Source organism: Schistocerca nitens, chromosome 4, assembly GCF_023898315.1.
Source record: "Schistocerca nitens isolate TAMUIC-IGC-003100 chromosome 4, iqSchNite1.1, whole genome shotgun sequence".
Taxonomy (NCBI): Eukaryota; Metazoa; Arthropoda; class Insecta; order Orthoptera; family Acrididae; genus Schistocerca; species Schistocerca nitens.
In genome coordinates, this window is record NC_064617.1 from 577,613,952 (window position 1) to 577,639,248 (window position 25,297).

The 25,297-nt window shown below is 36.8% G+C and overlaps 1 protein-coding gene across 1 annotated transcript in view; it reads left to right on the forward strand.

Moving 5' to 3' along the window:
- LOC126252980 (serine/threonine-protein kinase Nek8) overlaps window positions 1-25,297 on the forward strand; it is a 326,833-nt gene that overhangs the window by 238,590 nt on the left and 62,946 nt on the right. Inside the window, exon 18 of the mRNA XM_049954008.1 lies at window positions 15,638-15,730. Within this exon, the coding sequence (XP_049809965.1) occupies window positions 15,638-15,730 (93 nt within the window). The remainder of the gene's footprint in view (window positions 1-15,637; window positions 15,731-25,297) is intronic.

Below are 25,297 nucleotides of genomic sequence, written 5' to 3' on the forward strand. Positions count from 1 at the left end.
CTATCCTGTGCAAGCTTCTTCATCTCCCAGTACCTACTGCAACCTACATCCTTCTGAATCTGCTTAGTGTATTCATCTCTTGGTCTCCCTCTATGATTTTTACCCTCCACACTGCCCTCCAATACTAAATTGGTGATCCCTTGATGCCTCAGAACATGTCCTACCAACCGATCCCGTCTTCTGGTCAAGTTGTGCCACAAACTTCTCTTCTCCCCAATCCTATTCAGTACTTCCTCATTAGTTATGTGATCTACCCATCTAATCTTCAGCATTCTTCTGTAGCACCACATTTCGAAAGCTTCTATTCTCTTCTTGTCCAAACTATTTATCATCCATGTTTCACTTCCATACATGGCTACACTCCATACAAATACTTTCAGAAACGACTTCCTCACACTTAAATCTATACTTGATGTTAACAAATTTCTCTTCTTCAGAAACGCTTTCCTTGCCATTGCCAGTCTACATTTTATATCCTCTCTACTTCGACCATCATCAGTTATTTTGCTCCCCAAATAGCAAAACTCCTTTACTACTTTAAGTGTCTCATTTCCTAATCTAATTCCCTCAGCATGACCCAACTTAATTCGACTACATTCCATTATCCTCGTTTTGCTTTTGTTGATGTTCATTTTATATCCTCCTTTCAAGACACTGTCCATTCCATTCAACTGCTCTTCCAAGTCCTTTGCCGTCTCTGACAGAATTACAATGTCATCGGCGAACCATACAGTTTTTATTTATTCTCCATGGATTTTAATACCTACTCCGAATTTTTCTTTTGTTTCCTTTACTGCTTGCTCAATATACAGATTGAATAACATCGAGGAGAGGCTACAACCCTGTCTTACTCCCTTCCCAACCACTGTTTCCCTTTCATGTCCCTCGACTCTTATAACTGCCATCTGGTTTCTGTACAAATTGTAAATAGCCTTTCGCTCCCTGTATTTTACCCCTGCCACCTTTAGAATTTGAAAGAGAGTATTCCAGTCAACATTGTCAAAAGCTTTCTCTAAGTCTACAAATGCTAGAAACATAGGTTTGCCTTTCCTTAATCTTTCTTCTAAGATAAGTCGTAAGGTCAGTATTGCCTCACGTGTTTCAGTGTTTCTATGGAATCCAAACTGATCTTCCCCGAGGTTGGCTTCTATTAGTTTTTCCATTCGTCTGTAAAGAATTCGTGTAAGTATTTTGCAGCTGTGACTTATTAAACTGATAGTTCGGTAATTTTCACATCTGTCAACACCTGCTTATGCAAGTAAAATTCAATTGCTGTGTCATAATAAAGGATCTTACACCTAAATACCAGTTTGATGATTTCATGTTTCCACCATCTTCTTGTTGGCAATTTAAAGTGCCCTTACTTTGCCAATATCTCACCATCTTATTTACCTTTCAAAAATTAACACAATAGAAGGGCAGGAAGGTATCATTTTACTGCACCTCAGATGATCACTGACCTCATACTCTTGGCATCATTCAGAATGCGTGAGACAGGCTGCACAAAAGTGGTCATGGGAACACCTAGTCACTAAGTGCAGGTCCCTTGCGTGCAGTTAAAGCGATCATAGCCATAAGGTAAGGATGGAAACAGACTTCTGTTTTACTTGGGCCTTGCAAACATTCCAAGAACACCGACAGATTTCAGGCTTTCAGCTAATATTACAACATATGTATGGTGCCAATCAGGGGTACGAACTTGTAAAAAATATTTGGAGGGGTTCTTGCCCCGGGAAATTTTCTAAATTTTATATGAAAAATAATGAGTTTTAAAGTTTCTTTAAGCATTTTAGAGACATTTGATCAACATTAGAGCCCCTAAAACTGGACTCTCAATAACTCAAGACTCCAAGAAACTCAACAAGTGTAATACATTTTTTGTGGTTGAAAAAAGAAACAAAACATAAACATGCATGTTATTTTCATAAAGAGATAATTTAATTTGCAGTAATAATCATGCTTATAGACTATTACAGGGCAGTGAATATATAGCTCTGAAAAGACAGAAATTATATTTAAATAAATTCTGAACTATCATTAAAACAATAAAACATAAAATATTGCTGTTGCACAGTAAGAGCACTTTGATTAATAAGTAAAATATCTCATTTAAGCTTACTTTTAATAAGGCTCAGGGTTCATTAAATAAAAACAATATCTCAAAGTTAATGCTTTAATACAGTTAAAAAAATTAATACAATATGCCTAACCACTTTCAGTCAAAAAGTATGTAAATAGTGGGTTATAATTGGGTCTTGCACCCTAAAAATATCTAAGTATTTGAAAATAACTAATACAGTACTATAGTAATATAGTAAATTAGTACTAAATTAGTACTAATATTTCAAAACTGAAAATTTAACATTATGTATGTATTTAATTCTCTATTTTATAAAGACTTTTAGTGTTGCTCTAAATGCCATTATTAGGGCTAGAGTGTCTAGAAAGGTGCAAATGTCGGCCGTCTGACTGGATTACTGAAAATGAAGTAATTGATGACTGGTCAGGTATCCAACTCATCCGAAACATCTTGGTGGACATGAAGAACAGCCAAGTTGTTCAATCGCTTCTGTCCCATTGTTGATCGGAGATATGACTTCAGACATCTAAGGGCACTAAATGACTGTTATGCTGTTGTTGTCATCATTGAACTACTTGGAGAAGCTTAATGCACTTCACTACTTCACATAACATTTCTCCTACTGCAGGCTCTTGTGTAATGTACTTTCTTACATCAAACATGTTTTTAAGACCAGTTGTCTTGTATTAGCAATATCAGCTAACATATTCAAGTGTAAGCACAGTCTCTCAATGTCTAGGTAATTTTTAAAATTTGTTTCCCTTCTGTTTACTAAAAGCAGGCACTCTTGTTCAACTGCAGTGACCTGTGTGTGTCCATTTGAAGCAAACTGCTCAGTAATGCAAGATTGCACCATTTGACAAACTTCAATGTAAATATCTTTGTAGTATTCCTTTGGGGTTTTGAAAGTGTGCAGTGAGCTGGCTTTATTGTTTTCCTACTTCTTTGGTATACTTTGATCCCGAGGTAGCGAAGGATCATCAACTTGTGAAGGTTTTTCTTTTAAACACAATTCCCAATAGTCTTCAAAACTATCACGCCTTCCATTCAGTATACAAATCAAGCCCCCATATATTTTTTCCAGATCAGCAACGCTTAGTTGACGGCATTGGATTTTTTCATTGACATCATCTACTGGGTTCATTGCATGGTAATAAAGATGTAAAAAGAAATAAGTCTTGAACTGTAACATTGACTCAAGATAGCCTGCACATTTGTAACGTGCATCAGTTTTGTCCTCTGCAGAAAATGTTTCAAAAAGCTCTAGAAGTTCTTCAAAGTTTTTCAGTATTCTCAAATACTGGAAGTTCGCATAGTCCATCGAAAGGGGTCATAGACCAGCTTGTTCGTTGGCGCTCTCACAGCGTATGCTTCTGAAAAGTCCCATCCTTTTGTTGGATTTCCTTAGGGTGTTTATTAAGTCCTTGGATAAAGCCATAATATCCCTCATAGACATAAGAAGGTGGAGACTGTCTACAACTGCCAAGTCTAAACTGTGAGCAGTGCCATGCACATAATGTGCTTTTAGTTGTATATCCAAAACTAACTTTTTCAGTCCTTTGAACTTATCTCTCATATTTGAGGCACCATCATAGCACTGTCTTCTTAAGTTATCCATTGACAAATCAAGAAGAGCAAAAACATCTTTTAAAATACTAAACAGAGTTTGTGATTAAGTGTTGGAGGTCTCGTATAAGCCAATAAAGTCTTCATTGATGATTAAGGAATCATCGACAGTACGAATACAAAACACTTGTTCATGAATTGAAGAATCACTTGTTTTGTAAACCATAATAGAAAAATGTTCAGTCTTCTTGATTGAAGCCAATACCTTTCTCAACACAGACTTTCCTAGTAGATCAGTGTTCTTGTTTTGAATATCATGGGATGTCCACTTACACCCCGAATGCCCTAACCAATCTTTAAACTCAAGTATGTCATTCTTTCAGAGTTCCAACAATCAAAAAAATTTGAGTTTACATCATTGTGCCCTCTAATTGCTAGTCCTTGTCGGCATAGAAATTTGCACAGTAGTAAAAATCGTCTCAAGAGCTAAATGGCCTTTCCTCATATCACTATCTAATGTTCATTCAGTTGGGAGGCCACACTTTGGTTAGTGATAGAATTTAGTTTCAGAACACCTTCTTTATGCGTAAATGTATTTTCATGAAGACAGAATTTTTCTAAAGCCTTTTTCCAGTTAGAAAATCCTAAGGAAGTAAATACATCTTCTTTTTTTGAAGGAAAATGTAATAGATTTTTAGCATCTGCCTCTTTGCAGGTTTTGCAAAAACCTTTTTTGGTAGATGCTTCATATTATAGCCATGTATATTTTATCAGCCAAGACTTCTGAAATGATGTCCAGGTTTTGGCTGTGAATGGTTCTCACCTGAAAACAACAAAGCAATTGACAGCACAATAATTGTTGGATGCTGACTTGCAGCAGCATCAACTTCCAAGTGCACCTTTTTGGTAACAAATTCATCCATTGCAAACTTAATTCACAATACACTAAGAGACTAAAGTAAATGAATAAAATATATTCATATAAAATAGCCCACTAGACACTGAAGTCGGAACACTAAACACGTCTTCAGCATGCACTGAACAAAACTATCCACACTGAATGACTGTGACAGCAGGTTGGGCTTTATTTAGCCACGCTGGCCCACTGGCACCAGACTTTACCCAAACTTTCGTGCACCGGGACAAATTTTAAGTGTGCCCACAGCACCGTAACACTATTATGATTCACACCACTCCTTTTCAGTTAACCTGCTTACTACTGTAATAATTATTTGTTTTAACTCGTTACTGATTGTATTTTAAAAGGTGATATTGTCAAACAAGGAAAATAAAAAATTCCAACATAATTTTGTGATTTTATAAAACATAATATAACTAATAATTTTCTTAAATTATTGGGGGGCTCCGCCTCCCCAAACAAATTTTGGAGTGGTCTCGGGCCCCCTCAGGTCCCTTGGAGTCGGTGCCTGTGGTGCCAGCTCACCTAGTCTTGTTCATTGACCCCGGATAATGCAGTGTGACAAAAGCATAGAATAAAATTGATATTAGCTTTCATTTTTAACTACAAAGCAGTTATTATTGTATTATTGTGGATGTCTACAGATGACCCACAGATATCCACAAATGTACATGCTTTTTTTCTACAAGATAACAATTACCACATATATCCATGGATATTTGCATCCATGTAGACCTCTATCTATAGTGTATGGCAGTAATGTCCTGTCAGTCTTCACACTCATCACGGGTGGATGCTGACCCCGTTTTTCAGGTGGGTGGAGGGGAGGACATGAAGACATGTACAGGCCTGGAATCAGTTTTACAAACAGACAGGAATTAGTGCACGGGGAATATCAGGAGCTGATAGGTCAGAAGTCACCAGCAGGTGCCCTTAATGTGTGCAGCAATGAAGAACAAAACTGTGTTTCATGCTATAAGTTATCTGGAGCAAATTGTATGTAAATCAAAGAATTTTGCAAAAACAAACATAATGTCTTATGGGATAACAGCAATCAGTGATTTTATAATGTTACTTGAAATCCGTCTTGATTGCAAATTTTTTTATTCATATGACCGGTTTTGGATCATTCAGAACCATCTTCAGATCTGTAAAAATAATGATACTAATTTACTATTTCATGGAAGCAAATCTTTTTCATCCTATCTAATCAACATCAAATGTACCAGAACATACCTGATATTTCAGTTACAGGAGTAACCCGTCCAAATCCAGCAACTTTCACATGCTACGTCACATAAAATTGGTTGGCAGAGTGCACGTCATTTATATTAATAATAACACTATTACCGAAAGGTGGCGTCTGGTACATTTGTTACATTCCATTTGCACATACTGTATTCAGTAGATCTTTTTTATATTAAAAATACTTAATTAAAATATGTAGATGCCAAGGTTAAAATCTGTACTTGTCAAAATTAAAAAACAGTAAAATTATCATTTTTATACGATCTAAAAAGCATAGGGCGATTTATATATCTATGGTGATGGTGTGAGCTTGTTTTCCTCTACGGTCTGCTTCCGTGGTTCCCGCCATTTTGGTGTTGTGCTGCGGTCCGCTCAGTTGTCTGATGTCCATCGCCGCGGGCAAGAGGGCCACACAGGAGGGCCCCGTCAACAACGCCAGGCGCTGCACGCGTCTTCCGGCTTCTCCACCATGCACCATCTCTCATCCCTTGGCCTGGATCTCCACATGCAACAGTTGTCATCTTAGTAGGTCATCATAAATGCTAAAATAGCCGTTATGATTGAATTCGCTTTGCTCGTTGAGGATTAAATCCGGATCTTTATTTTTGTGGGTGTATATTTCAATCTCTTCCAAAATGTTAAGAAACCATCCCTTATGAGCTCTATGCAGGATGTCTAAATTGTGTTCAATGTTCGTGACTGACTGCTTTGTCGCAGCCATATGCGCCCCAAAAGCTGTTTTGTTTTGAGAGTAGGTGGGCTCCCTGAATCTGGTTTCAAAGTTCCTACCAGTCTGCCCTATATATTGTTTACAGCAGTCATTACATTTGATCTTATATACACCTGAATCCTGAAATTTATTCCTACTATTACATATTCTATGCCGGAGCTTCAATTTTAACGTGTTATTGGTCGGAACCCTATTTTAACGTCGGATTTACGAAAGCATCTTGCAATTTTGTCTGTAATTCTTCCATTGTAAGTGAGAGCTACATATTTTTTCTTGTTGTTCCTCTTAACTGCTACTTGACTTCCTTCTATTTGTTCCATTTGCCTCTTCTTTATCTTCCTATAAATATTCATCACCTGCTTACATGTATATCCGTTCGCTACGGCCACTTGTTTTAAAATACTTAACTCCTTTTCTACTTCCTGTTGGCTTAGTGGCAATCTTAGTAGCCTGTATACCATCGAAGTAAAATATGCCCATTTGTATCGTGGTGGGTGACAAGAGCGCTCATTGATAACTAGATGTGTACATGTAGGTTTTCTGAATATGCTAAATTCATGCTTCCCAAACGCTAACACAGTTTAGGTTTATTAACTTGGTTCACCTAGCAATGATAAACCAAATGTTATAACCATATTTTGTGTTCCTTCCTAATAAGATAATTGTTAATCTTCTGAGATGGCTATGCATTAATGTGTCAAGTCTATAGCATTGTGAAGGCAAGTGCTGTCTCTTTTCGACCTATGTTCATTCTGAGTAGAGTCTTGATCAGTCTCAGTGCACATTGCTGGCACTTACCTGCACTCATCCACACTCATCCACTATCAGCATGCCACAAATAGTCACAGTTCCGTGTGGAGCTTATTCTACAGCCTGAATTACCAACAGTGCTCACTAACCACACTAAGAATGAGCTAAATATCTGCCACTAGAATTCACTGCTCATGTAGCACATGCACACAAAGCGCTTTCCTCTTCCCTTTGTTGCTTGTCTTACCAAAAGTGGACTTTTCATGATGCGACCATGGAGTCATGCCCACAGTGAATGCACTGCGCCACACAGAAACACATGATGCAGAGCAGTGCAAAACTGTACAGAATGGAGCAGAGTGTTCATAGGTGTGCAGCATGGTTCCAGTTTTCATGGGTGCATGTCAACAAAAATTAAAGTCAAAACTCTGAAAATTTCAAGTATTGCTTTCATAGTTGTTTGTCATGAGCTGAAAGGGGGAAAACATAGAAAACATCATCAGTGGATGGCGCCAGTACTGAAATATTGAAGGGTATATGGTGGATGTAATCTTTTAAGTGATTTATGTTTTGATAGTGCTGAGTAGGATATCAATGATAAGATACCTTTTATGACATTGCTACCTTCAGTGAAAGTGGAAAGATTTACAAGACATGCTGTACTGAATAGAATGACCAGATTACAGTACTAATCAGAATAAGGACTGAGAGTAAACCAAAGAAAGACAAAACTAGTGAGGAGTGGCAGAAATGAGATTAGTGAGACACTTAGGGTACATAAATGCTACAGCCGAACCACTGGCACATCACTTCCTACTGCTCACAGGTAGTCTTGCTACATTTCCACTGCAGCCTCACTGCTGGCACTGCACTGCTTGCTGGTCATGCAGCATTTCATTTTCCCACCAGGAACTTTTACCTTGTGGCTGTTAAAATTGGTAGCTGAGCGGATTACTTGCAGTCTATGAGGCAAAAACTGTGTTGGTTCATTCACACAAAAATGTATTATTCATAACAAGAAAGAAGAAGGTCTGGATACACCCTTTGAATATAGATTATAGTATCGTAAGTGCTAACAACAGCTAAAAATTTATTCAGAGCACCTTTTCTGATACTTAATGAATGTAGTTAACAGATATTCCAGTTTATTTTAAATATTATTCAACCAGAATTGTTTAAGAAATGAAGATTCAACCCAAAATTATTAGCATAATTTTTCTTGAAGAGGATTCATAGGTCTGTTCACTCTGAAAAAATATTTCATCTATTTTTATCTGCATTTACTTCATCAATAACAATAATAAATTTCTGAAAATATAATTAATTTGATAGATTAAAAAAAAACTATACTTGCCAAGCAGTGATAAGAGAACACACATATAAAAGGTATTAAAGTTTGCAAGCTTTTGGAGCCAGTGCATCCTTCTTCTGGCCGAAATGTTGAAGAGGAAGGAAGAGGGGTGCAGGAAAAGGACTGGCGAGGTCTAGGAAAAGGAGTGGAGTTCATAAGAGTTATCCAGAACCCCAGATCAGGGAAGACTTATCTGACAGAACGAGAAGGAAAGACTCCTTCCTTCCTCTTCAAACCTTCTGCCAGAAGAAGGCACCATCTGCTCTGAAAGCTTGCAAACTTCAATACATTTTATAAGAGTGTTCTTCAGCAGTTGCTTGGTGAGTAGATTTTTTTATCTACATAGTTACATCATGCACTAAAACATTAATCTACCACTTTTAGATCTTTGTTGAGATATTTTAATGAAAAAATAATAAATTATGGTAGGTGAAGCAGAAGCACTAATTTCCAAAAATTATTAAACCTAATACTAACCATCATAAAGCAGTTATGATTATCCTTTTGCTTCTTGTTTCAGATAGCTTTGAGTCCAGAAATAGTTGAGATGAATTCTTGTTTAAAAATCATTACTTATAGTTCCCACAACATTAGTGTTTGTGTATAGTGGTTTCAGTTGTAGGATACAGGGAAGTTACAACAAAAGTATCTCTCGATACCTTATTTACAAAGTTTCAATTGCTGGTATTAAGTGAGGAATCTAGGAATGTACTCCAATAGCCTAAAGCTCTTGTAGAGTGCAAAGGGACATCCACCTCTAGCATTACTTTTCCTCAACAGTAGTAGTCGATACCAGTAATATTTTTTGAATTTTGGAAAGGTCAGTATTACCTCAGTTGTTTTTCTGAAAAGTTTCATATAATTTTACAAACAATGTTATATTTTAAGCTAAAATTTATGAAAAGGAATTATTTTATTTTCATTGTTACAATGGATATGTATTAGCTCTGAACGTACAGTTGAAAGTGCTTTTTTTTTTTTTTTAATTTTTTTTAGGAAAAAAAGATTTGAAATTATGGAATAATGGGCCCACTTAAAATTTCTATTATTAATTATGCCACCTAGTACTGTTTATTATTTTTACTTTCGGATTCATTTATGAAATAATTATTAAAACTAATAGAAATTCATTTGTCAAGAAAACTTGTAAACTGTTTGGAATGTTATTTCCACTGAGTGAGAGAGGAGGTATTTTTGTATTTTGGGTGAACAATGGAATTTTTGGCTTTGTTAATTTGAAAATTCGGAAGACTGTGATGTAGTAAAATGTGACAAAATAAATTAACGTAAAAATGGAAATTCTGCAACAACATTCTTCAAAATTATGTAGATCAATTTGGCAATGAGGACCTAAAATATGATAATTTCAGCTTCTAGAATCAGATCCCTAGGAATGAATAACTGGAGCCAACTTAGAAAAGATAAGTAAACTAAAAAGTTTATCATAAATCTTACTCCTTTCAAATCTTCAGGAAAGACTTTAGCATAGTGGACAGTGTCAGTAACAAAGAACGAAGGGGTAGATTACAAGTGGTTGTGAAGATAAGTTTAATCTAATTATAGCTTGCACAATGGCATTTAACAAGTCATTTCCCCGATTCTCTATAATGCAATATAGGGTACTGTGAAAAACATCCTCTGCCACAGACTTCACATTAGCTTGCAGAGTATGGATGTAGTTGGAGATGTAGAGGTAGATATACACTGTGTGAGAAACTGCACAATGAGGAGCAGTCAGACACGGCACTGACAGAGTGACCTTGAAGCAGCCAACCATGGCTTAAGTTTCAGGACATGCAATGGTGGTCTCATGGCATGAAACAGACTGTCGGAAATGCAGAACACAAGAGAATCAAAGTGTTTGAAATGTTGTGCTACAGAAGCATGTTGAAAATTTGGTGGACAGGCAAGATAAGGAAAGAAGAGGTTCCCTGCAGAATCTGGGAAGAAAGGAACATATGGAAGTAGGAACAGGATGATAGGACATGTGTTTAGGCATCAGGGAATAGCCTCTACCGTACTAGATGGAACTTTAGAGGGTAAAAGGTCTAGGGAAAGACAGAGATTGGAACACATCCAGCAAATAACAGGATGCAGGGTGAAAGTACTGCTATGAGATGAAAAGGTTTGCATAAGAGAGGAATTTGTGGCAGGCTGTATCAGACCAGTCAGAAGTCAGTTGACCCCCAAAACACTGATCATAAGCTCAATATTTTTATTGCATGTCATCAGACTTTGGACATTGATCAGTTTGACTGAGACCATAGACATGCACAAGGGGGATTTACCATTCCCCAGCCTGCTCACCAGTGTGAGGACTACGAGTTTTTATCCATTATAGAATACTCATTCATCTAGTATAGCCATCAGTTCTCTGGATATACATTGTCATGTATAAGATTTAGTTCTTGTTGCATGACACATCTCTGAACTAAACAACTCATTTATGTAAGAAATGGCTATGTTAGAATTTGCCACCTCTGTATAAATCTCTGTGGATGCCCATGGTTGAAGCAGTAATAAAGAAACAATAACTAATTCTAGAAATGCAGTATGTTTGAAAGAGAAAATGGCAATAGCAGTGTGTTTTTTGGATTTGTGTAAACGTTTTATGTATCTATTTAAAATATCCAAGCGAAGCATTTCAGTAATTGTTCCTGAAGTGTGCATGGCTCATAATGATACACTGAAAAAATTATATTCTTAATCTCAAGTTTCCTTTATTAGCAGTACAACTTATGAGATAAAATTGTTAACAGATTCTGGAAAAGAGCCACAGTACTGATAGGGAAGCACATCATATCTTTCTTGAAGGGGTGACTGGGCTACCTGATGTGAGAACATAGAAGTGTAGGGGTCAGAGTTAATTGGCAGGCAGCTGGTGTTTCAGAATTGTACTGAACAGCATTGTACCCAGGAATATGTTTGCATTGTGTGTGTGTGTTTTTTTTTTTAAATGTAATCATTACATTTCAAATTCTACAGTGCCATTTGTTCTCAATACAGGTCTATTAAGTTTCCTAATTTCTGATGATTCCACTTGACACTCATTTTGAGACAGAAGTTAAATAAATTTACATACCTGCTACTCCTGTCGGTACATTACCCCCTTGTTCTGGCTTGGTAGTGAGAAACTCCCCTTTGATGACCAGCATTGCACAGAACTTGTTTGCTGTTGTTCAAAAATGACAGAGTGGCATGGTTTGCCTTCCACATTGGATATGGTGTGATGCTCCACACCTCTTTTCTTGGTTTCGTGCGATGCAGTGTGGCATATCTGGTATGGTCACAACTACACCTGTTCTTTATTACATGTCATATTAAAATCAAAGTTCTAAAGAGTACTCATAAACAATAAGATATAGATATTAAACAATGGAAAATCCAGGATGGAATGTAACAATATTATGAAAAAGAAAGTCACCACTCACTGTATAGCGGAGATACTGAGTCACAGATAGGCACAACAGAAAGACTGTCACAAATAAGCTTTTGGCCAGCAAGAGCTTTGTCAAAAATACATGTAAATCAATTTTTGATGGAGACCTTGCTAGCTGAAAGCTTATTTGTGATAGTTTTCTTGTTGTGCCTATCTGCATCTCAGTATCTCCACTATATGGCCAGTTGCAACTTTCCTTTTCATAATAATGTAAGGTTTAGGTATTGTTGTACTTCCACTTTCTTTAGAAAGTTTGCATGATTTGTAATTTATTTGCAACGATAATACATTTAATTTGTTGGCTGCAATATTTTTTATCTGCATAGTTCATTTGTGTAAATTTTTTCAATAATGCTAAATTTTTGTTAAAGTTACTTATAAAATTATAATATTGCTAAATGTGATTAGGAAAAATTACAGAAAAGTATGAGGGGGGGGGGGGGGGGATGACTGTGAAAATTCTACCAGTGACGTAGGAGGATCATGTTGATAGGACCCTGGTTAGCTATTTGTTTCCAACACATGTTTGCTAAATTGCATTTATTACTGTCAATGTTAACATATAGAAGTCATGAAAATTATGCTGTATATCCATTAATATGAACAGGTGTGAATTTTTTAATGAGTGTAATGAAAGACACTAAAATTGGAAAAGCATTTTCTTAAATTTATCTCTCATCTTCCCACTTTTAAGAAATATGTGTCAAAGTCACTTTTTATGGTTATTCTGTTGATATCCAATAGGATTTAATCAGTTGTCACTTTTTTATTATACCAGTGTCTCAATTTTTAGTTTCAATCTACATGTTGGTGTTGTTGTGGTTTTCAGTCCAAAGACTGGTTTGATGCAGCTCTCCATGCTACTCTATCTATCCTGCTATCCTGTGCAAGCCTCGTCATCTCTGAATAACTGCTGAAACCTACTGCCTTCTCAATCTGCTTACTGTATTCTTCTCTTGGTCTCCCTCTATGATTTTTACTTCCCTTACTTCCCTCCATTACTAAACTGCTGATCCCTTGATATTTTAGAATGTGTCCTGTCAACTGATCCCTTGTTTTAGTCAAGTTGTGCCACAAATTTCTGATCCCTCGATATTTTAGAATGTGTCCTGTCAACTGATCCCTTGTTTTAGTCAAGTTGTGCCACAAATTTCTTGTCTCCCCAGTTCTTTTTATTATCCCCTCATTAGCTGCAAATTGAGTATTCACAGTTTCTTGAAGGTTTTAAGCCAGTACTTCAGTCAGAATATCTTAAAAAGTAAATTACTGTACATATTGCAGAGTCTGTTTTAAAAATCTAAATTTTTTTACACCTCTTTGTAGTATGTTTATTCCTTTTGATATTTAATGCTGAAAATAAAAATCCTTTTTAGCTGAACTGCAGTCTACACAATCACAATGAAAGAGAGAAAAATAATTTTCATTTAGATTTTGCCTCCTTGTAAAGGGTTCTGAGCGATGTTATGGTATTTACTCTGGTTCTAAGTCACTGTGAATATCAAATAACTCAAAAGGGAAATTCAAAAATACACTTTATTTCCCACTTTCTCTTAAAATTATCTGAATATTTAGATTTAGGATTAAATGTTCCATTAACTACATGATGGGTACTGGTAGCAATATCCTTAGTAAAGTTGAATGTCATGTGGTAATATAATGTACAATAAATGTGGCTCTGTGTTTATGGACATAGGTAACGATTATCTTGAAAGAGATCAGTTTAATCAAATAAATGTCAAGCTATCAATAGGATACAAAGAGCAGTGCAAATAAGGATGCAGCTGATTCAGTTTCAGTGACTTGTTTGTCTTTTGTTGATGTCAGCGTGTACTTTGTTTCATTAAATGTCCCTGAATGTTCTCCTTCTGGATAGGATATATATGACACAATGAATCAATGAATAACAGTTCAGTGTCTTATCTTGGTCAATGTATGTGACAAAATTTGGTTGTCTGTGCTCAATCCTTTGTTGAGGATCAAAACTTTAATTATTTATGAATCTCTTTGGTTTTATATTTACCCATGTAGGATAAATATTACTGCAGTGCCAATTTATATCTTTATTTTGAAACAGTATTACCATAAAAAGAGTTCCAGGATAAGAACATCAAACAAAAATAAGGAAAAGAAACCACCCATCTGCACTAGGTGTTATTCTGTAGTATTTCTCTGTTTCCAATTCAAGAACATACAGTGGATAACGTTAACATCTGCACCACTGTGCAGACACTTTTAGTGCAATACATACCCAACGATAATTGGGAGTAAGAAATCGAACTATAATCGAATACCCTGTAACAAGTCACTACAGACCACAGAGACAGAGAGAGAGAGAGAGAGAGACAGAGTAGGAGGAGGGAATGTTATGGGGGTGAATGTACTTACACTAGAAAATGAGCATTATTGTAACTTGAAAGCTAGAGAAATTTTCTAACCACTTATGTGTGTCTACCTGCCACCTGTCATTTATCTACAGGGTGAATGAGAACTCCATCGACAAAATTTCTAAATTTATTCAGGGATATTTTCTGAATATTTTGGTGTAATGGACCTATAATCTCCTGAGGCTCACTACAGGGTATTTACCTATTGTTTCATTTCTTAATTCCATTTATTCTTGTATCTGTATAGCACTGAAAATATCTGGAGCACAGTGCAAATTTTGTTTGGAAACAAACTAGCTCTATTCACTCCTTGTACTTGCTGTTGATAACTGTAATGGCCACTTTACTCTTCATATCCCAAGCATGAATTAATTGTTGCTCAGTTCTGCCTTAGGGTTGCTTTTTCCACAGTGTTAGCTGTATTTTAACGGAGATACACAACTGTAAGGATAGGTTTACTGATAAAGAGTTAGTTAGTCTGTACCTGGAGCATGGATATATTGAATGGAATGGGAGAGTAGCATAATGATACCATGCTGAGCTGTTGTTGGAGTAAAGGAAACTTCACAGTGCTTTTGCATTTGATGATATTACTCTGTGTTTTTTGCTGTACTTTCAGTTATAGCACATTACAGGCTCTTTTACTATTGTGATAATATTTTAGCAGAATCAAATGTAATTAGGTTCACAAACTGAACAAATAATAATTACATTACTGCTCTATAATGAGCCACAAGAGACCATTAATTCCTAATACCAGAATACTCAGAAAGTATCTCTGAACAACCTCTGAAATTTTGTGACTGGGTGGTCACATGTCTTAACTTTTGATTGTATGTTTACATTTTCTAACCTAATGAGTAAATAATGGTTAATTAGGTCCATTATGTTATTCCCCTCCATGCCTGACAGGTTCACTGAAAGAATTACAAAATTATTCATTTCCTTAATGTTCTCTGCTCTTTGTCAAAGTGTTTTTCAATTCTGTCTGCTGTCCACTTTGTTTCCTTCTGTTTCTGTCTACATACTTTGACATTCACATATAATATTTCATTATTCCACCTGCCATTTCTTTATTATTGTCTCTTATTCAAATAAATTACTGATTATAAAAGCCCCCAAAACATTATCAACATAAGAAATGCTGTGAGTTTTATTCTCTTTTTGCAGTTTGTCAAATGTGGTCCGACATATACTGTGGTAGGCACAAGTGAGAATGCTGTGTACTTCTGGGGAACAAGATTTTTTGCACCCGCTGGCATGGTACGTTCTTTTAGGATTAAAGATGTGTAGGAAATACTTTGCATACTTATCACTGAACACTGGAAATTAATTGTGATTAAAATTATTATTTGTATGCTATCACAGTCTATCATTGTAAAATATTAGTTATGTGCTTTATATACTTTACTGTAACTCTTAACAAAATAAAAGATTCCAATGACCAATGGCTACTGAATATGGAAACCAAAGGAATCTCAAACAAAAATGTCAAAAATACTGATCAAACACATTCAGTGATTAATGGCTAAGAATAGTGAATATAGAAGAAACTTCTCATAACTGTACTTTGACACGGCATGTCAAGGAAAATTTGGAAAACATTTTTTTAGTAAATGGTTATAAAACTGTCTTAAAGTGCTTTTAGACTGCAGCCTAGTTTATAATTTAGAATCATACTCTAGTTCCATGAGTTCTCTTTGTAATGAATGATCTACTGAGGTCACATACACAGGAAACATTTTTCACCTTTGCATGTGTTTTGTTGGTGAACAGTTTCTCAAATTTGGTCGGAAATTTTCTTAGAACTGAAGTTCGTAAAACTAGAATTAAAATAGTTCTTGAAGATAAATGTGTTTTTTTTGTGCTGCAACCATATTATAATACATGTTGTAATTATATTTGGTAAATTACTGGGTGGATAGGCTGGACTATAGGTAAAGGATCACTCCCTTGGATTTTTGATCAACATGGTTGTTGTAATTTTCCACAAAATTTCCTGCAAATGTCACATTAAATTTAATTTCTTGACTGGTTTAGTAGTTTATGCCACAATAAATGTTAAAGAAATAACAACCATAAAGAGATAGAGGTTCTTCCATGTGACATTAGAAACAGTTGGACTTGGGAGCCTGCTATTACTGCTGCCACCTCACAATCCACTAAAAACAGGGAATTTGAGGGGAAAGTAGATAGTAGAAACATACAAGATAATATTGGACTTAACTCTAGTCATTACAGGTAATAATCAAAATATCCACGGGTGTACTGCCGGTCTACTGTGTCCAACGGGCACAATATTTCGGCGATCATACATGTCGCCATCGTCAGGTGAACTGATGGACTGAGCTCCTGTGAACGTGCCGGCACAGAGATCCGTACATTATGGCTGCTCAGGGGGAACTGGGTTCGGTCGCGGCGGCAGCTGATTTAAATACCCTCCGCCCGCAGCGCGCTCACTCCGCCACCCGCGCCCCGCGCCATGGTCTTGCAGTGAAACAGATTGCGACGGCGTCTGAGATGACGTCGGTGTGATGGCTCTGTCTGCCGTGGTCGTCACAACTATACATTTGCTCGATTTACTCTTGATTAACCCAATCGCTGGTTCCCAAGCCTTGCTAAGATTATAGCCACAGTCACGGTTTATGAGGTCGTCATTGGTGCGAATTTCGATGGCCTCTCTAACAACGCTGTCCCAGTATCTCGACGTCTGTACCAGAATCCTCGTGCGTTCATACTCCATAGTGTGATTTTCCGACAAACAATGTTCAGCGACCGCCGACTTGCTCGGATACATCAGTCGAGTGTGCCTCTGTTGTTCACGGCATCGATCCTCGACGGTACGCATCGTCTGACCAATATACGACTTGCCACATTGACACGGAATCTGGTACACGCCGGCCTTCCTCAAACCGAGGTCATCTTTGGCGCTCCCCACCAGTGCACAAGTTTTATTCGGAGGACAAAACACAGTTCCGACCCGGTGTTTCTTCAAAATGCGGGTGATTTTCCCCGAGAGTGCGCCTGTATGTGGGATAAACGCAGTGCCTACCTCCTTCCTCGTGATTTCATCCATCTCCACAGGTTGTGCTGTAGTGGGTGGGCGGAGAGCACGTTGAATCTGCCACTCTGAGTACCCATTTTTTCGAAATACAGTTCTCAGATGTTCCAATTCCTGGGGTAGACTCTCTGCGTCAGAGATAGTGCGCGCCCTATGTACTAGAGTTTTAAGCACCCCATTCCTCTGTGAAGGGTGGTGGCAGCTGTCTGCGTGCAAATACAGATCAGTGTGCGTTGTCTTCCGATACACCCCATGGCCTAGGGTGCCGTCAGGCCTTCTCTTGACCAAGACGTCAAGAAAAGGTAGTTTACCCTCCATTTCAGTCTCCATAGTGAATTTGATGTTGGGGTGACTGTGGCTATAATCTTAGCAAGGCTTGGGAACCAGCGATTGGGTTAATCAAGAGTAAATCGAGCAAATGTATAGTTGTGACGACCACGGCGGACAGAGCCATGACACCTACGTCATCTCAGACGCCGTCGCAGTCTGTTTCACTGCAAGACCGTGGCGCGGGGCGCGGACGGCAGAGTGAGTGCGCCACAGGTGGAGGGTATTTAAATCGGCCGCCGCCGTGACCGAACCCAGTTCCCCCTGAGCAGCCATAGTGTACGGATCTCCGTGCCGGCACGTTCACAGGAGCTCAGTCCGTCAGTTCACCTGATGATGGCGACATGTATGAGCGCCGAAATATTGTGCCCGTTGGACACTGTAGACCGGCAGTACACCCGTGGATATTTTGATTATCAAATACGCCGGGAGAAACTCAAGAATCACATTACAGGTAATGTTTTCAAGATTACATATAGTTCTACATGCTATATATTAAAAAAGTTCAGATCTATAGTGTTATTGTAGTTCAGGTATTCACTTAGTGAATGAAAGCAGTGGTATTGTATATATTCTGTAACAGATCTTTCAAAAACCTTAATATTTATATATGTTTTTTATCATTTTGCTACATGTTGAATAGTTTCATTCCCATGCAGTAAGTGCCTTTCTGATGAAAACTTGTATTACCTTTTAATCTAATGTAGTGATTATGTAAGTCACATATTTTCCTAATGCTGTTATCATTTTCAGTTACACTTTTTATTATACATTAGTGCAGTAAGAATAAACATGCCTATTATTGGTAGCAATTTCAGTATTTTAAATATTGTCTTACATTACTATCTAGATCTGTTCCCTGTAGTAAGCCTTTTTTGAAGATAGCAACCTGTACTCAGCATTAAAGTGTTCAATATGTTTGTCCCATTTTAAATCACTTATTTTATGCCAACAAATTTTGTTACCTCTTGATTCACAATTGGTTGTTGATTGATGGGGATATGTGGATAATACAGGGTCTTGTTTTGAGAGTTTTGGAAATTTAGTGCTACTATTTACTTGTTGTTTATTATAAGGTGCTTCATTGCCGTCCATTTACGTAGTTCATTTGTAACAGAGTTTACTTCATGTTGGATATCATCTTTTTTACTGTTGTGTCATCAGCAAATACAATTACTGTATTTTATTTTATTCAACATGCACATCCAGATTCTGGATGTACACCAGGGAAACGAGAGGTCCCATTACTGAACCTTGAGGTATGCATAGTTGATTGGGCATTCTTCTGACAGGTATTCCAAGACTATTTGTGTTTTTGTCTACATGCCTAATGGACACTTTTTGCTTGCAGTCATTGAGAAATGAACAAATCCGTTCATTAGCCAGTCCCCTAATGCCATAGTACTCAAGCTTTTTTAGATTCTGTGATTAACCATGTCAAAAACCTTAGTTAAGTCTAACAATATACCTGCCATTTGCTTTGTTTTGTCAATGGATTTTAAAGCAGTGGTTATGCATTCATAGGTTTGCTGTCTCAGTTGATTTCTTACTTTGGAAACCATGTTGAGATACAGCAAATACTCAATTTTTGTTTATAAACTTTATTAACTTACTGTACCTTATTTTTCCCAGTGCTTTGGAAAACGGGATGTTCATGTAATGGGGTGTTAGTTTATCACTTTACCTTTGTCACCAGCTTTGAATATTGGAATAGCTTTGCATGTTTTTAGCTGATCAAGAAAGAAGCCCATCTCTGATGAGCAGTTACATATAAAGTGAGAGGGTCAATAATATTTCGGAGGGAGAGCTGTAAGATTCTGTTGGGTATTCAGTCAACTGCTGCTGAGTATGTTGCTTTTAGACATGTAACAGCCTTGATTGTTTCCTCCCTCTTCACATGATCCACAGACATTGATAATTTACAGCTGTTGGTCTTCCCTGTTGGCTGCTGATTACCAACAACATTAGGTTTTATTAAACTTTTAGCTATTCCAATGAAATAGCTGCTGAGTATATTTTCTGTTTCACTTGTTTCTGTAAAATTTTTATTGTCATGTAACAAGACAATGTTATCATTGATTTTCTTGTTTCTGCTTGTTCCTTTTTTTGTATGATGTCTCAGAAGGCTTTTACTTTACTTGTAGAATTTTTAATATGCATATCATTGTGCACTTTTTTGCCTGTTTTATGACCTTTTGTTGAATTTTTGTATATGTTTTGTAGTGAGTATGCATACTTGCTGTGACATTATTGTCCTTGCAGATTTGATACAGTACTGTTTTCTTCTGATGAGAAGTTCTAATTCCTTTAGTAATCCACCCATTGACTCTTGCATTATTTCTGATATTTATGATTTCTAGAGGAAAGGCTGTATTAAAATGCTGTATCAGTTTTTCTAGAAATATGTTAAATTTTGTACCAATACTTTCCATTTACGCACAGCAGAACAGTCTTTATTGTGTGGTAATGAACTAAAGAAATTTATGCTTTTCAAACAGAAGATCCTATATTTAAACTTAGGTATGTTGTTGTTTGCCTGCCCTCCTTCAGTGGTGATGCTCATTATTAAAACTTTGTGTCCACTGAAACCTAAACTGAACACTTTTAGGGACCATTTAAATTTCTCTTTATCAGTCAGGATTTGATTGAAGGCTGTCTGAGTGGTTGGTGTTATTCTTGCTGCATGGCTTACTGTGGCAGTAGGTTTATGTGATTTGAGAGACTGACATGAGTGGCTCTCTGTTTATAATTACTGAGAAGATCTATGTTAAAGTCACCACAAATTATAACATCATATCTCGTTGCATTTACTTTATTAAGGAACAATTCCATTTTTTGTAGGAATACCTCAAACTTTTCTGGTAGGGAATGGTATACCATGGCCACTATCAAATTTAATTTGGGAACTTTTATCACTGCTGTCTCCAAGACTTTTCACAACTTTGATGTGTAATATTAGCTATGTTAGTGACTTCTATATCATCTTTGGCCAGTATGTTGATTTCCCCATAGTGGCTAACTGGTTTATAATAGCAGTCAACCAGAGATAAATTTTGTAGGGAAACAGATTATGTTAAGGTATTATCAAGCTAGTGCTCAGAAAGACACATTACAGGAATCTCTTTTAGTTCATGGATTATTAGCGTATTTAAATCTTCAACTTTTTTGTGTAGGGCCTGTACATTTTTGTGAAAGATCTTCATTCCTGAAGTTGTGGGAATATCTACACTACCACTTACCTTCATTTTAAATGCTGTTGTAGCTGCTGCTTTTGGCAATAAAAAATTCCTTTGCATAACTTAACTGTCTCATCTTCCTTCTAACTGGCTATACTGAACCATCTCCTGCTGCTGGGGTGGTTGCAGTTTCTGTTTGTGAGGTTGGTGTTGGCCCTTGTGACATTGTTGCTATTGAAGTTTCTTCTGATGCTTGGATGGTTTCAATTGAGATTGCAGGTTTTGTAACAGCATTTTATTTTTCAATCATTGGGACGTTATTTTAAGACAAATGCAACAGGTTTTTAGATATACTGATTGACATCTTGACTTTGTCTTTCCTCTGTGTAGTTTATTAGCTCTAGATTGTTGTTAATTTTTCAGATATCTTCTTTTCTGTTACCCTGAACCTCTGACCATTTGTAGTCTGCAATGTTCCAGTTACTGTCTTTCCTATGCTTTAGGCTTTTTTTCCCACTGATCAGTTATAGTTTGTACTGTTTTAGTGATTGTCTTTAGTATACCTTCTGCTTTCTCGTTTCTTATTCTCATGCCCATAGTTTTCTAAGACTTAATTAACACTTGGGATTCTTACTTTGTTATCACTAATGAGTAAAATGAGTGTTTCATACATCTGTTTCTTTCCATCTCTGTTTAAATGGAAGCCTTGTAAAGAAATTTTGTTTCAACCTAATGCTTCCATTTAAATATTAACAGCAATTCTCCATTTGCTTTCATTTCTTAACTCATTGATTTTCTGTACCATATGCAATTTGTTGCCTCTGGTTTTTAGTTTAGATGTCATACAACATGTCATTTTGGGGTAGGATGGATTATTACATTCATTTTATGGTTAAGTTTCAGTACAGTTTCTAATGTTTGGACCATGTGCTTTTTAACCTAATACAGCTAATTTCAAATTATTTAGGAATAAAGAAGATAACTCATTGAAAATCAGAAGTGCTGTCTCATCAACAGGTACACAAACAAAAGGTACAGAACTTTCTTAGCTTTCAGAATGAAATTCATTCCTACCTTTTGGTGATTCATTTCCTTTATTCCTAAATAATTCATAATTCTCAACCAGAACTTTCCACACACCATTATACAGCTGATTTCAAGGAATTCACATCAGCAAATTAATTTTTTAGTACTTTGTACAACTGTGGATCATCAACAGTGTTCTCTCAGATGTGCATATAAGTAATCATATAAAGCTAAAAACAAAGATGTGAATATAATAGAGGGAAACATTCCACGTGGGAAAAATATATCTCTTTACCAAATGAACGCGCTGGCAGGTTGATAGACACACAAACATACACACAAAATTCAAGCTTTCGCAACCAACGGTTGCTTCATCAGGAAAGAGGGAAGGAGAGGGAAAGATGAAAGGATGTGAGTTTTAAGGGAGAAGGTAAGGAGTCATTCCAATCCCGGGAGCGGAAAGACTTACCTTAGGGGGAAAAAAGGACAGGTATACACTCGCACACACACAAATATCCATCCGCACATACACAGACACAAGCTGGCCGTGCACCAAGATATGTTTAGCCACAGGGTGCCACTAACACCAACCTGTCAGAACTCCGGAGATGGGAACTTGCCCTTCAGTATAGCCTCTCTTCTCGTTATCCGCCAGGCCTCAACCTCCGCTAATTTCAAGTTGCCGCCACTCATACCTCACCTGTCTTTCAACAACATCTTTGCCTCTGTACTTCTCCCTCGACTGACACCTCTGCCCAAACTCTTTGCCTTTACAAATGTCTGCTTGTGTCTGTGTATGTGCAGATGGATATTTGTGTGTGTGCACGAGTGTATACCTGTCCTCTTTTTCCCCTAAGGTAAGTCTTTCCGCTCCCGGGATTGGAATGACTCCCTACCCTCTCCCTTAAAACCCACATCCTTTCGTCTTTCCCTCTCCTTCCCTCTTTCCTGATGCAAAAGCTTGACGTTTGTGTGTATGTTTGTGTGTCTATCAACCTGCCAGAGCTTTCATTCGGTAAGTCGCATTATCTTTGTTTTTAGATATATTTTTCCCACGTGGAATGTTTCCCTCTATTATATTCTAATCATATAAAGCTTAAGACTATTTGAACCACAACAGCAGCATCTGTTTTCCCGAGATTCTCTCCCTTCCTGCAGACTTGTAAATATCCTTTTTTATTCTTATTCATTTTCATGTTATACTCATATGCCATGGATCTATACTGCAAACATGTTGCTCAAGTGTGGCACTGGAGATACTATAAAGTATGTAGCAAATACTCAGATATACTGAAGAAGGGGAGCTTACTGACCCCCACCCCCTACTGTGCCCTTATAATCTGGAGTTCAGAGTTTCTGTTTACATATTTTGTAGTAACTACCAATTTTCTGGGACATAATAAGTTTCTTGTGTCATATACAAAATTTAGCTTCATGGCATGACACGTCTCAATACTGACTAACTCATTTATATAAAAAATGGCAATGTTGAACTCTCCCCTCCCCCCCCTCTCCCCACGATAAATTTATATGGACACACATGAATAATTACAATAGGAAAAGAAGATAATAATGATTGTTAAGAATATTTATTTAGTAAAAGGAAAATACAAATACATCTGTCTTTACACAGTGAACACATTCATGGGATGGAAATAACAGACTAAATGTTGTGTAGTAAAAATATAATACTGATTGTTGAGATCTCTGTCAACACAGTCAAAAATATTGATATAAATATAGCACATTCCAACACATCTCCTTACAGTTATATCACAATCAAATTATATTCAATATTTATCAAAATTTTACAGATTAACCTTGCTCAAAGATTTGGTAAAAATATCTGCTACATTGCTTTCTGAATCTACTTTATAAATGTCTATAGTTCCATTCATATAGCATTCATTCACAGAATGGCAGTGTGCTTCCATTTATTTTGAATTTTTAGTAAGGTTAATAATAAATAATTAAAATATTCAGTATTGGGTGCCCCTGAGTTTTAGCAGACTTCTCAGACTTTGCATCAAGAACTTTACATCACTTGTTTAGTTACTCGTTTCCAGGTTTTATTCTTATTTAAATTTCTGATTTTCTTATCCCTTGCTCACTTCCAATTTCTGACTTGTTGCTATTCATTGTCTCCTCAAAATTTTGTGTACTGTTAGAAGTTTACATAAATGGAGTTACTCATGACATAATAATTAAATATATCAGGCACTCTGCATTTTCTAGCTGACCTTTTCAACTCTTGTTGCTGTTTTTATTTATAATTGCTTGGACACCCCTTGATATCTTTTTCTTCCTTTCTATGCTTTTGCACTCAGAATCACTAAAATGTTCACTCCCTGAATCAGAGTCCCTAATATCAACACATCTGACATTATCTTCCACAGTATAAACATATCTGGCAATGACAACCTTGTTGTTAATCAGTACTCTTTATCCAACTTCACTGTACCCTATTAAAATTCCCAAGTCTACTTAATGACCTCACTTTAACTTTATAAGTTGCTCTGACACTCATACAAAAACCCTAATTCCATAGAACTTTAAATGTTCAACATTAGGTTTCTTCCCAAACAATATCTCATAAGAAGTTTTTCTTTCAATAATATTAGCTAAAGTTCTTCTTTTAAAGTATGCAGCTGCACAATCTACTTCAGGCCAAAATCTCTTATTTTCTCTCACTTCAGCTGACAGGCATCTTGACATATCAGTAACAGTCCGGCCCCGGTAGCTGAGTGGTCAGCGTGACGGAATGTCAATCCTAAGGTCCCGGGTTCGATTCCCGGCTGGGTCGGAGATTTTCTCCGCTCAGGGACTGGGTGTTGTGTTGTCCTGATCATCATCATTTCATCCCCATCGACGCGCAGGTCGCCTAAGTGGCGTCAACTCGAAAGACCTGCACCAGGCGAACGGTCTACCCGACGGGAGGCCCTAGCCACACGACATTTCATATCAGTAACAGATTTGTTGTATCTTTCAGCTGTACCATTTAATTTATGTACACAGGGAGGACATGCATTTAAAATGATTCCTTTCTGTCTTGTAAAATGACACACATATAAATTTAAATATTCTTTCCCCTTTTTAACATAATTTCTTAATAGTTTTACCAGTTAAATTTTCAATTTCATTAACATACTGGACAAAACAACCATAACTTGATTTTTAGATAACATGAAGTCTCTGGTTTATTCTAATCGTCAATAAAAGTGAGAAATATCTTTCCCCAGC